This window comes from Palaemon carinicauda, chromosome 6 (genome assembly GCF_036898095.1).
Source record: "Palaemon carinicauda isolate YSFRI2023 chromosome 6, ASM3689809v2, whole genome shotgun sequence".
Taxonomy (NCBI): domain Eukaryota; kingdom Metazoa; phylum Arthropoda; class Malacostraca; order Decapoda; family Palaemonidae; genus Palaemon; species Palaemon carinicauda.
The window spans coordinates 98,715,545-98,729,495 of NC_090730.1; the positions used below are offsets into that span (position 1 = coordinate 98,715,545).

Sequence of the window (13,951 nt, forward strand, 5' to 3'; positions counted from 1 at the left end):
TTCCAAGGCAGTTCTCAGACAAATTCCTTCTTGTATGGTGGACGTTTTTACAACTCTCGGTCATGGAAGGATAAACCCCTAGTGATACCGACACTATGCCACTTTGGGGGGTAGCAGGAGCAACAGTAATTCAGTGAACGGCAGGAGTATTGAGGTGAGTCAGCCTTTTCACATCTGAACATGAGTTGATTTGATACCCTAGCCATAATGATTTAATACATTTGATTAAATTAGTTCCCTTCTCAAGACCTTGTTAAAAATAAATCTCGGGATCAAAAGAAATTACTATTTTTCCAATTTTGTTTTCGGTTTTCTTTTTTATAGCGTTAAAAGTTAGGTTTTTTTTACAGTGGATTACCACTTTTATTGAAAATTCATTAATTGTTATTCGTGGATTACCACATTAGGCTATTAGCCAGGTTTCGTTTTTGGTGGATTACCACTTTTATTGAAATTTCATTTATTGTTATTCGTGGATTGCCACATTAGGCTATTAGCCATTAAGTGTCGTTTTTGGTGGATTACCACTTTTATTGAAAATTCATTAATTGTTATTCGTGGATTACCACATTAGGCTATTAGCCATTAAGTTTCGTTTTTGGTGGATTACCACAGTTTATGAACAATATGTTTGTGTTTTCAAAATTACAAAATCGAATTCTATCGAAGGTAATTTTAGTGAACGGATTCCCGTTTTGAGTTTTGTTTTTGTTAATACGGATTCCCGTAAGTAATTTAGTTTCCCTTTTACCTGACCAGTTTTACAGGGAGTGTTTTTTTGTTTTTCAGATCCTGAGAGACATGATAGTCATTGGTAGGGGCTTGCTTCATACGGTTGTTTTCCGGTGAAGTAAGTTACTAACTTGAGGGAGGCAGGACAGCAATTAATCGTCTCGGTTGTCTCAACCAGTAATTTTTATCAAAAATATTAATGAAATTAATATAACTGGACTTTAAAAAACTTCTTGCTTCATTTACCTCATTTTATTTGTTTTTTTACCTTGCCATTGAAAAAATATTGTGTATGGAACCCCTGGTGGGACTTGAGAAGAAATTGCTGCCTGCTGCCCTTCCTTTGGTGTTATTTAGTGTCGGTATCTTTGAGCATATTTTGTTAAAGGTTACATGAAAATCGGTGTTTTAGGCCATAGTTACGTTCGGGACTTGCAGCAGTTAGGTTATTCGTGTTTGACATACGGTGATCTTAAAGTGCCTGTTGAATTTTTTGCATTTCCTGGATTCGGATATAGAAACTTTATACTTAATCCGAAGTTGTTGGACGATTTGTCTGAATATAATCCAGAAGTGACCGTTATATTTTTGGGTGGAAACGATATAAAGGAGAATGTGGATTTGGATATTGTTAAAGCAGATTGTGAACGTTTTTTTTGCTATTTTGAGATTAAGGTTACCAAATTCACTATTTGTTGTTGCTCACGTTGAAATTCGCCACTTGAAAAGTACTAATAGACACGGCACCCCTTCTGCAGATTTGTATAAGAAATTAGCTAGAAATTTTAATAAGTGGTTAGACCGTCAACCCTTTAAATATAAAACTTTGTTGATTAACGGTTCGTCAAAACTCGATGACCCTAGCTATTTTAAAGCTGACGGCATTCATTTAAATAGAGTGGGTTTAGACTGTCTGTTTCAGTGGATTTATAATTGTTTATCAGACATTGTAAAAGCAAATTCCTAATTAAACATGACTTCTGAATTAAAGTTGTTGATTAATTCCCGAAAATATATTCGTAAGTTAGTAACTGAATGTTATAATAAAAGGACTAATTATTGTCAGTTAACTGAATTGGAAAAGAATACGATTAAGTCAGAGTTACAAGATCATTTAGAATCGCTTAAAAAGTATAATAGTGAAATTCAAAGGCTCAAATGGTCTGAAGAGGAGGATGAAACATGGCTAAATGCCGAACTTGATTCCTGTGAAAGTTATGTTGTTAAAATTCGGGAATGTACTGCTGAGCTTACACGAAATGTTTCCCCTTCTAATGTTAGTGTTGATACTGCCCGAAGTTTGTTGAAGAGTCCCACTGCTCCGCTTCCAGAATTTCGTAGCCAAGAAGGGGAGGATCTATTGAAATTTTTTAAAGATTTTGAAGACATAACGTCTATGTTCAAATATTCAGAATATGACAAATTTATTCTGTTAAAGCAGCAAATCAGTGGAAGGGCCTTAGTACTTTTAGAATCATTAGAATCGGACAAGAAGGGTTATGTTCATGCCAAGAAATTACTAACAGAGGCCCTAGCTTCTAAAGACCTCAGAATTTTTAATACCATCAAAAAAATCTCTGAAATCAATATGAAATTAGAAAGTGACCCATTTGAATATATTTCACAGATAAGAAATCTAACTCAAGCAGCTGAAAGTTTGCCTCTGGGACGTGAGGATTTTTTGAGGTATTTTTTCTGGCAGGGCTTAGATAATCGTTTTAAAGTACACTTAACCCAGATTACTAATTCATCAAGGCCAACATTAAAGGAAATTAATGATAATTTCTTTGAGGCCTGTGAAAGATTTAATGAGCAAAGTAAGAGGTCTAATGTAGGAAATAAATTGCATGATAATTATAATCATAGGAAGAATAGTGCAAGTTATGCTGCTAGTGTTAGTTCCCTAAGTAAACCGTCAAATTTCTTTCCTTGTGTCTTGTGTACCACAGAAGGCAAACCCGCCTCGCATCCTATTTATAAATGTGAAATTTTTTCGGATGTTACCACTAAGCTTGACAAAATTCAATCTTTAAATGGGTGTTGTAAGTGTGCAAGCTTGAGTCACACTACTGACAAATGTAACTTTAAATTTAAGATGAAATGTAAGTTTTGTAAAGCCTGGCACTTTAGTTTCCTCTGTAAGAATAGTAAAAAATCAGCATCTGCTAATGATAATAGAAAATCTGAATCTCCTAAGACTTCCTCGAAAAAGGATAATAAGAATTCGTCCATGGAATCTAATAATAACGTTGTTATAATGGAGGCTCTTAAAAGTAATTTGGACTGTGATTCCAGCATTCTCCCTACCTTTTCTTGTAGCATCCAAAACAGAAGCATAAGAGCATTGAAGGATGATGGAAGTCAGTTAAATCTGATTAGTGAGGAACTAGCCAATGCTTTGGATTTAAAGGTATTACAAGCCGAGGTTGAATTGAGAATAAATGGTATTAATGTTTCTCAGAAATATGCCTCAAAACTAGTGGAATTTGAAATTATAATTGGTAATGCTATTCACAAAATAGAGGCATTATGTATCCCATCTATTAACATAAAGTTGAAATTAAAAGGTTTGGGCAAAGTGGTTTACGGTTTCCAGACGAAAGGGTATGTGTTGATTGATGAGTTTCTAACGCCTAATAGTGATTGCATTGAAAATATTGATTTGATTTTGGGAACTAAATCAGGATATTGTTTACCACTCACAGAAGTAGTTTTTGGTAGGAATAGCAGGTCTATGTATGCTATGACCCCGTTTGGTGTCCTTCTTAAAGGTGAAATTGACACCTTATTGAAGGATATTCCTTATCTACATCCGTCCTCCTCGGTTATAAATTGTCATCAGTATGTTACTGGTTTGGGTGTAAAGATAGATAAGCCGTTTTCTCTGGATAAGTGTGAAGTTGATTATCCTATTAAGGTTTCAGAATTCAGTGTAATCGATGAAAAAGGTAATGTAATTCGTTCAGAGTTAGATAAAGCCACAGATGATGTGCTTGCCAGTATTTGTAATAAATATATTCACTTGGACAATGAGGTTTATGATTTGGAGAATTCAGAGCTGCATGATCAGCTTGTCAAATATTGTTTGGATCACACTATTCAGAATGAGGAGGGTAGATTAGTTATGCCACTTTTGTGGAATGCAAAAGTATCTCATATGCTTGGTAGAAATTTTCATTTGGCTAAAGTTATTTTGGAATCTAATCTTAAAAAAACTAAAGAGAAATCCATCTCATTTACAGTTAATGAATGAAGCCCTAAAAGAACAGGAAAGGGTTGGAATAATAGAAAGGATTCCTAATCTTGACCAGTTTGTACATGAACACCCAGAACACTCTTTTTTGCCTCATATGGGTGTGTTCAAATTGAATCGTGAAACTACCAAATGTAGAGTTGTGTTTCTATCAAACTTGTGTGAAAGAAACTCAACCAAGGGTCAGACAATAAGTCATAACCAGGCCATACATGCAGGTCCATGCCTAAATCAGAAACTTTCTTCATCATTATTACATTTAAGGTTTGATAAATTGTTAGTATGCTTTGATCTATGTAAGGCCTTTAACCAGATTGCATTAAGTGATGTTGATGCTAATAGACTTTGTTTTTTATGGTATAAAAATGTTGAGAAGGGAGATTTTACCATTGTTGCATATCGGAATGTTAGGTTGAGCTTCGGCTTAAGATGTTCCCCAACTTTGTTGATACTCGGTCTTTACAAGATTTTGATTTTAGATGCTGAGCATGATGAAAACCAGTTGAAGGAGTTGAAAAGGTGCATTTATTCTTTGTCTTATATGGACAATTGTGCTTTTAGTGCAAATGAAAATGAAAATCTGCACTGGGCATATTCTGTGGTAGGATCTATATTTTCTCCTTATGGTTTTGATTTACAACAGTTCGTTACTAATGACAGGTCCCTACAGGGAGAAATAGATTCCTGCACAGGTTCTGAAACGGTAGAGGTTGTTAAACTTCTTGGTATGCAGTGGAATCGATCACTTGATTGTCTGTTAGCAAATAAATTTCAGTTGAATGGTAAGGCTAAAACTAAGAGGGAAATTTTAAGTACCATTGCCTCTCACTTTGATCTTTTTGGTATTGCTGGTCCCATCCTAAATCGAAGCAGATTATTTCTTCATGGTCTTCAGTGTGATAGAAATTTAGGATGGGACGATCAATTATCACCAGAGTTACGTAAAGAATGGCATAATATTGCTAATCAGGCCAATTCTGCTCCTGATATTGCTATTGATAGATTTGTTGGACGTAGGGATGGAAAATTTCATTTGGCTGCTTGCTGTGATAGCTCTAAATTACTTTATGGTGTTGTTGTGTACATCATTGATATTGATTCTATGTCGTCTAGTTTTGTGATGGCAAAAAATCGTATGATAAATAGGCAGTTGGAAAGTAAAAGCATTCCATCTTTGGAGATGCAGGGAGTAGCCTTTGCAACGGAAGTGGTTTTAGATTTGTATAACGAATTAGCTGGACCATTATGCATCAATCCTTTAAATGTTGTTGGCCTTCATGTGTTTTCAGATAGTCAGGTAGCGCTCTCTTGGTTGAATTCGTCTACTAATAAATTGTCAAAAATGCAGAAACGGTCAGTTTTTGTGATGAATCGAATTCAGCATGTAGAGAACTTATGTGCAAAACACCCCGTCCATTTTGCCTTTGTTGGAGGGAATGAAAATCCTGCAGATGCCATAACTCGTTGCCTTTCATATCGTAAGTTGATGCAAACCAATTTCTATTCTGGTCCTGAATGTTTTAAGGAAAAGGAAACCTTCCTATGCAGTGAAAATGGTAATTTATCATTTATGGTTCCAAATCCTTATGCCGAGTGCGAGCTGGATAATAGTTTAGAAATAGAGGAGTCTTTGTGTACTAGTTCCAATGTTGTGGCCATGTCAGATAATTTTGAATATTTTCTTAAATTTGAAGAATTTTCCAGTTTTGATTTACTTGTATCTATTTATGAGAAAGTTATTCTTTTCGTAGAGAAGTTAAAGGGTCGTTTGAAAGCTAAGGACTCCAATAAATTTGCTCACTTAGAATTAAAGAGCAATAGTATACATGAAAGAGCTTGCAAGTTAGTTATACTACAGGATCAACGGGCACATTTCCCTGAGGTTTTTACATATTTCAGCTGTTCTACCCAAAGAAAAAAAGACATGCCTAACATAGTAGGTCAGCTTAATGTTTACGTTGACAACGATGGTTTGCTTAGAATACGTAGCAAGTGTGACAAACTCATTCGGAGACATGGTTTTCCTTTGTTGCTGGCTAAAAATAGCCATCTAACTTCCCTGATTGTGCATAACCTGCACAAAAAGCTCAACCATAAGGGATGTTACTCTGTTTTGTCAGAAATGAGAAAGCGGTTTTACGTACCGTCATATTTTTCAGTGGTTAAGAGAAACCTTAGAGAATGTGTTTTTTGTCGTAGGTTTAAGTCAAGAACCATCAGTATTAATCAATCTCCCTACAGGAAATGGAGAGTGTCACCACCTAATGTCCCCTTTAGATATTTATTTATGGATTTCATTGGCCCATTGAGCGTTAAAAAACAGGGTAAGAAAGGAAAAATCTATCTACTATGTATCACTTGTATGTGGAGTAGAGCAGTTAATTTGATTATTTGTTTAGATCTTTCTGTTAAAGAATTTCTTAGAGCCTTTCAGATTCATTGTTTCCAGTTTGGAATCCCGGAATATTGTATTAGTGACCTAGGCTCCCAATTAGTCTCTGCCTCTAATATAATTATTGACTACATCAAAGATCATGAGACTCAGTCATATTTTGAACGCAACGGGGTCCAATCTTTAAAGTTTGACCAATTTGTCAAGGGTCATAGTCAGTTAGGTTCGATGGTGGAAGTATGTGTTAAACTTGTTAAAAGATTGATCTATGGAGCTATTGGTAAGAATGTCTTAGAATACCATGATTTTGAGTTCCTAATTCAACAAGTCATTCATTTAGTCAATCGTAGGCCAATAGCATTCAAAGAAGCCTTAAGGGATCAGATCGGCGATGACATTCCAGAACCTATCACCCCAGAAAATTTGATTCATGGGTACGATCTAATATCGGTTAATATAATTCCCGAATTGCATGAGGGGAGAGACCCTGACTGGGTTCCTGAAAATTATTCTCATTCAAAGTTTAAGCAAGATTACAATCAATTGCAAAAGGTGAGAAACAATTTAGTTAAACTATATCAGGAAGAATTTATTGCTAATCTAATACATCAGGCTGTAGATGTCCCTGATAGATACAAGCCAGTCACTCATAATAAGATCTCACCTGGAGATATTGTACTGCTTAAGGAAAATTTCACTAAGCCAAATGACTACCCGATGGGCGTTGTAAAAGAGATTTTTACAAATACTTTGGGTGAGGTTACTGGTGCCACTATCCTTAAAGGGAAAACCCAAGAACTTGTGAAGAGACATTCGTCAGTCATTATCCCACTTCTCACCCGGAAAGATGAAATTCCGAATAATTCTAAGGTTGATGTACAGGAGTCTCGAGTACCCAAGGATACTAGAGTTAAACGCCAGGCTGCTATTGACAGCTCGGAGCTGACTAGAAAAATCTTAGAAGCCTAAAATGATTTATGTTTCGGGTGAATTAGAGAATCTTTACTTGTAAATAGTTATTATATAGAGTATTTGGTTGGGCAATTAAATGTCAATAATGTCATGTTATATTTAAATTTTAATATACCTTTGTATATTGAATGTATTAAATATTTTTTGTAATTTAATGTTTTCAACTTTTCTTGTTTTGGGGATCCTATTTATCATGAATTTCTGTATTCAATTTATTTAGTTTATATAAATAAATTGAATCCCCTCCCCCCAGTGTAGAAAATAATTTATCGTAAACCAAAATTGGAGAAGTTGAAAGTGATTTCTTTTGTTGTTAAATATAATAAATATGAAACCTCTTAAATATTATTCGTAATATTATTTTTGTCATGTTCAAGTGTAGAGCGGGGCTGACTTTAGTTCCTCTAAACAATCTTGTTATTAGTGATCTGTCGCCTAGTATTGTTTTTAAGGTGAACTGCTTGTTTACGCTGTTGTCCGAGAGCTGGAAGTTTTTGTCAAGGCGATCGGAGTTTCCAAGGCAGTTCTCAGACAAATTCCTTCTTGTATGGTGGACGTTTTTACAACTCTCGGTCATGGAAGGATAAACCCCTAGTGATACCGACACTATGCCACTTTGGGGGGTAGCAGGAGCAACAGTAATTCAGTGAACGGCAGGAGTATTGAGGTGAGTCAGCCTTTTCACATCTGAACATGAGTTGATTTGATACCCTAGCCATAATGATTTAATACATTTGATTAAATTAGTTCCCTTCTCAAGACCTTGTTAAAAATAAATCTCGGGATCAAAAGAAATTACTATTTTTCCAATTTTGTTTTCGGTTTTCTTTTTTATAGCGTTAAAAGTTAGGTTTTTTTTACAGTGGATTACCACTTTTATTGAAAATTCATTAATTGTTATTCGTGGATTACCACATTAGGCTATTAGCCAGGTTTCGTTTTTGGTGGATTACCACTTTTATTGAAATTTCATTTATTGTTATTCGTGGATTGCCACATTAGGCTATTAGCCATTAAGTGTCGTTTTTGGTGGATTACCACTTTTATTGAAAATTCATTAATTGTTATTCGTGGATTACCACATTAGGCTATTAGCCATTAAGTTTCGTTTTTGGTGGATTACCACAGTTTATGAACAATATGTTTGTGTTTTCAAAATTACAAAATCGAATTCTATCGAAGGTAATTTTAGTGAACGGATTCCCGTTTTGAGTTTTGTTTTTGTTAATACGGATTCCCGTAAGTAATTTAGTTTCCCTTTTACCTGACCAGTTTTACAGGGAGTGTTTTTTTGTTTTTCAGATCCTGAGAGACATGATAGTCATTGGTAGGGGCTTGCTTCATACGGTTGTTTTCCGGTGAAGTAAGTTACTAACTTGAGGGAGGCAGGACAGCAATTAATCGTCTCGGTTGTCTCAACCAGTAATTTTTATCAAAAATATTAATGAAATTAATATAACTGGACTTTAAAAAACTTCTTGCTTCATTTACCTCATTTTATTTGTTTTTTTTACCTTGCCATTGAAAAAATATTGTGTAATATATATATATATATATATATATATATATATATATATATATATATATAAGTTTTATGTATATATACATATATATATATATATATATATATATATATATATATATATATATATATGTATATATATACATATATATATATATATATATATATATATATATATATATATATACATATATATATATATATATATATATATATATATATATATATATATATATATATATATATGTATATATATATATATATATATATGTATGTATGTATGTATATATATATATATATATATATATATATATATATATATATATATATATATATATATATATATATATATATACATATATATATATATATATATATATATATATATATATATATATATATATATTATATATATATATATGTTTGTGTGTGTATCTATGTATATCAACAATAATGGCGTCACATATTGATTTCTACCTTTAGGAATTTATATCTGCTGAAAATTCTAATCTGATATATACATCTGGCTTGACAAGGACTTAAACCTATGTTTCTGATTTGAAATACAACTACCAAAACGAGCTATCAAGAGATATATAAATTCATTCCAAGTCACCTGTACATATTCCTGTCAAATTCAGGAATGTGTCCTTAGATTTGAAATCAACTCATCTCCACCATGATAGTTGACAATGAAAGAACAAACAGCTTTAGGTCTCTACCACCTACAAAAATCTTTCCTGGGTGTCTGCAAAGAAAACCAGAATGTCTTAACGGCTCTTTTCTCATAGATACAGATTAAACTCCCAATTATGAGCCCCAAGAAGTAGTGCTGTGTTGCGTGGTCATAACTTGCAGCATTGATTTACCCATAAAAAAATGTTAAAAGAAAAATGTATTGCGAAAGTAGTAAAATGGAGATGGAAGCTTTTTCTTGTCTTTTTTCGAAGCAATGAATAAAGGAAGGAAAAGTAAAAAAAGAGTTAAAGAAGACAGGGAAAAATATTTTACATATACTTTGAATGATGCCATAGAAAGGTGGGTAATGAAAGCAAAATGTTAAGAGATAAAAATAAAAAATAAAGTAATAGTACAAATAATTTAAGTGAAAGGGGAAATAGGTCACTTTATCAGATCATCTGTTTCCAACAGTTTTTCACTGAGTGTAAAAATATGCATTGGTGGAAAAGGGACTTTTCGTTCTTTATCTTCAATTTGAGGTAACGAATCTGTTGCATGTCGGTAAATAAATCCAATAATTTTCTTTTATCATATTTTAGGGATGACCATTTTAAATGAGACATACTTTGGTGCCCATCCCTTGACTCTATAATGTATAATAGGGCTTCGAATAGCCGTTACTTCACATCATTTACAAAATGAACGGAAAGTTCATTTGTCTAATACTCAACTGAACACTCAGCATTTGCCATAGATCTTGTTACAGCAAGTTGTTTCCAATTTAATTTATAGTAATCCATTTACGTAAGTATAATATACACACCAAGTCCCGAATGAAAGACAATTATATTGGTTAATTTAAAGATGTTTATGTTAATTAATGATAGAATTATCTAATGAGTTGGTATATGTACGTAGTGTAATGCCATGCTTATGATTGTCTATACATGTCTTTTGCTAGTTATCCAACGACCATATTTGATATTGGTCGCCATCTTTTCTGACCAGAGCGATCTGCCGGCTCAATTTTTGTGACCAGAGTTATAGCAAAACGATGAAAGGCGACCAAGGGCGCTCAGGACTTGTGTGGTTATCCTTGCCTGGAAACCTCAACACTAGGAATCACCACTTTTGATCTCTGCAGGTGTAGGGGAGACCTGAAACTGATCTGATGATTGATAGTGGGGCAGGTGGGAGGGCATCTAATGTTGATTGTGAAGGTGAGTATTAGAAAACTAATTTTAAATTGAAAACTACATTTGTCTGATATTCAACTGCACAATCAACATTTGCCAATTCCCCACATTTAGCTGGATGGCGGAAATGATCTGTTTGATGCTAAGTAGGTTGCCTGAATTGTAACTTACCTTGATTGATTTCAGACGATGTGTCACAGGATGATTGTCAGTTCATCAGTCAGTCACCATGTCAGGGCTAAGTCCAAAGGGAGCTCTGTCTAGGCATCCTCTATGGTCACTCTGTTGACGAAGCCACAGTCATAGTGGTCCTCTCCAAACTGTCTAGTCATGTTTCGGACTCTTACGACTTGTGAGAGAGGTCCTGTACTCAGAAATCTAGACTCTCCAAGGTGTCACTTCCGTTGAAGGGGTTCGATTGGTGGTACATGGCGTCCTGCATTCAACGATCTAGGCCCTTCAAGGAAGGTGTCACTTCCATTGAAGGGGCTCAATTGTTGATGCTAAAAGACTTGAGCTTAATGGTTTCTGCCTCTCAAAGTGCCACTTCCGTTAAGAGAGTTTAATTGTCAGTGCATGTGAAGGTATGACATAATAATTCCATCTCCCCAGCAAAGTTCAGCGTAGAGGAGAGGAAACGGTAATCACAGTGGTTAAGCAATGACTCCTCCCGCCACCACAATGGGAATTAAGGAACGGACATTATTATATAATAATTTTACATCTTTTAAGTAAAGGGATAAAAAAAACCGAATTAGACCTCCACGTTGTAGCCTTCAGTATAGAAGACATTGATGCGATGGTCCTAAAACGTACTGAAGTAGCCATACCCCTACTACTTTGGGCTCCTGAGGCTCTCCCTAAAGTCGATGATGCTGGTAATGCCACTGACCCAGGCCCAATGTCCTGTCCAAGAAAGAAGGTCATTGCATTCCTTGATAAGGTTTTGATTAGGCACTAAGGGGAAACAAAACGCTCTAAGACGTGGCTGGATCATCTTCTTCCTGTCTAGGTAGCAACGAAGAGCTCTTACTGGGCACAGAAGTCGCTCTTCATCGTCTCTACCCACTCTCCCCGAGAGATATATCAAAACTAATTCCTTAGGAAGCGGATTGTTTAATGACTGTTTTCGCTCTGAAATAATGCAAATAAAGCAAAACAAAGTCTCTTCCCCTTCAAGACACCCCCGCTCAAAGTGGTTGCAATTCCCCAACCCTTTTTGCAATGGTCAAGGCTCTAAGGAAAATGGCCTTCATGGACAAGTTTCGAAGATCAGCTGATGCTAGTGGTTCATTAGGCTTTCTAATCAAAGCCCTAAGGACCACATCCAAGTCCCAAGAAGGGCCAGAAATCACCCTTTAAGCAGTTTCTATTTCGCATGAACTCATGAGATTGGTAATTATTGAATATCCAAGCATCTCCCTGAAGGTGAATCTGAAAACCGAGGATAACATAGCTCTATATCCCCTGATGACTGGAACGGACAGGTGTTTTTCCTTACGAAAGAATAACAGGAAATATGCAATCTTGGAACTTTCGGGTTTGATACTGAGTGTTTCAAGTCCCTACATCACTTCCTGAATATCATCCACTTGTACTGGTAATTCACATAAGTGGAAGGTCTTTGAGAAAAGACAACTTGTTGGGCCACCTGCTTGGAGACTCCGCAGGCCCTGGCAAATCTGCAGATAGTCTCCGTGCAGTCAGCTGAAGAGCTTGTGGTCTGATATGAAAAACGTCGATGAGGCTGTTTGAGGAGGTCCCTTATGACAGGCAACCTCCCTGGGGTGTCTACTGACAACTCTAAGAAGTCCACAAACCAGTCTTTCTGAGGCCAGAAGGGTGTAACCAGAGTAAGACTGCATCCTGTGGACTCCCTCAATTTGTGCAGTATATTCCTTATCATAAGAAACAGAGGGAAGGCATATTCTTGAAGATGCCTCCAATCCTGAAGCATTACATCTGTTCCCACTGATCCCAGATCGATGTGAGGACTGAAGTAATCCTGAAGTTTGTGGTTTATTTTGTTAGCGAACATGTCCACTGTTGTTGGCCACAGATGAACCAAATCATCCACCACTTGATGGTGATTGGTCCATATGGAGTTTAAGATCTGATCTCTTCGACTTAGAAAATCCGCTGTCATGTTTGCCTTGCCCATAATATACTGTGGCATGAGAGTCACGCTTTTTCCCTCTGACCAGGCCAGAATCTCCTAGGCAAGGTTGTCCAGCTTCTGGGACCTCATCCGTCCTTCCTTCCTTATGTAACAAATAGCTGTCAAGTTGTCGGCGAACACTGCAATGACTCTTAAGGAGCACAGATGATTGAAGTGACAGAGAGCCAGATGTATTGCTCTGTGTTCCCTCCAATTAATAGATTCCCCTAATTCCTCTGCTGTCCTTGTTCCCGAGACGAACTAGTTCCTTATCGAAGCCCCCATCCAGAATTCGAAACATCTGGAAACAACATGATATCTGAGAGAGGGGTTGACAAAAAATGACCTTGGTACTAGTTCACTGGATCGGACCACCAGACTAGATTCTGCCTGATCATCTCTGTCAATTGAACCTGAAAATAATGATCCTCTTGATCCCACAGGTTGTGGAGTTGATGTTGCATTGGTCTGATTCTCCTTCTTCCTATGGGAACAAACAAAATTAGTGACGACAGGAGGCCGATGAGTCTCATTCAAATATTGGTTGGAGGTACCTTTGTCGTTAAAAATAATGTGATGCATTCCTGTAGAGTACGGATGCGATCTTGTGTCGGGAAAGACTTCAAAACTGAAGACTTGTATGTAGAGTAGGGTCAATAGGAACCCTTATCGCCATCAATGGACAACTGGTTTAAGCTTATTTTATTATTTTATCAACTCATACATAGTTGTTAAAGAAAAAAAATCACCTTAAGTCTTCTTTCTTTACCCATATTTCATTTGAAATCATAAACTATTTTTGATTGAATGCATGAAATTCGCCCATTTAGTGATATTATCATAAATTATTATTATTATTATTATTATTATTACTATCCAAGCTACAACCCTAGTTGGAAAAGCAAGATGCTATAAGCCCAGGGGCTCCAACAGGGAAAAAATAGCCCAGTGAGGAAAGGAAATAAGGAAATAAATAAATGAAGAGAACAAATTAACAATATATCATTCTAAAATAAGAAACAACGTCAAAACAGACATGTCATAT

General features: G+C 35.7%; 2 protein-coding genes across 2 annotated transcripts in view; both read left to right on the top strand.

Annotated features, from left to right (window-relative positions):
• Positions 1-3,987, top strand: part of LOC137642605 (uncharacterized) — a 4,217-nt gene extending 230 nt beyond the window's left edge. The window contains exons 1-2 of the mRNA XM_068375308.1: positions 1-154; positions 790-3,987. The exon at positions 1-154 is cut by the window's left edge and continues 230 nt beyond it. Of these exons, the coding sequence (XP_068231409.1) occupies positions 1,706-3,985 (2,280 nt within the window). The 5' untranslated portion in view covers positions 1-154; positions 790-1,705 and the 3' untranslated portion in view covers positions 3,986-3,987. The remainder of the gene's footprint in view (positions 155-789) is intronic.
• On the top strand, positions 3,987-8,842 carry LOC137642604 (uncharacterized). The gene is made up of 2 exons (XM_068375307.1): positions 3,987-8,016; positions 8,652-8,842. The coding sequence occupies exon 1, from the start codon at positions 4,083-4,085 to the stop codon at positions 7,344-7,346; it is 3,264 nt and encodes a 1,087-aa protein (XP_068231408.1). The 5' UTR covers positions 3,987-4,082; the 3' UTR covers positions 7,347-8,016; positions 8,652-8,842.
• Positions 8,843-13,951: the final 5,109 nt, after the last annotated feature.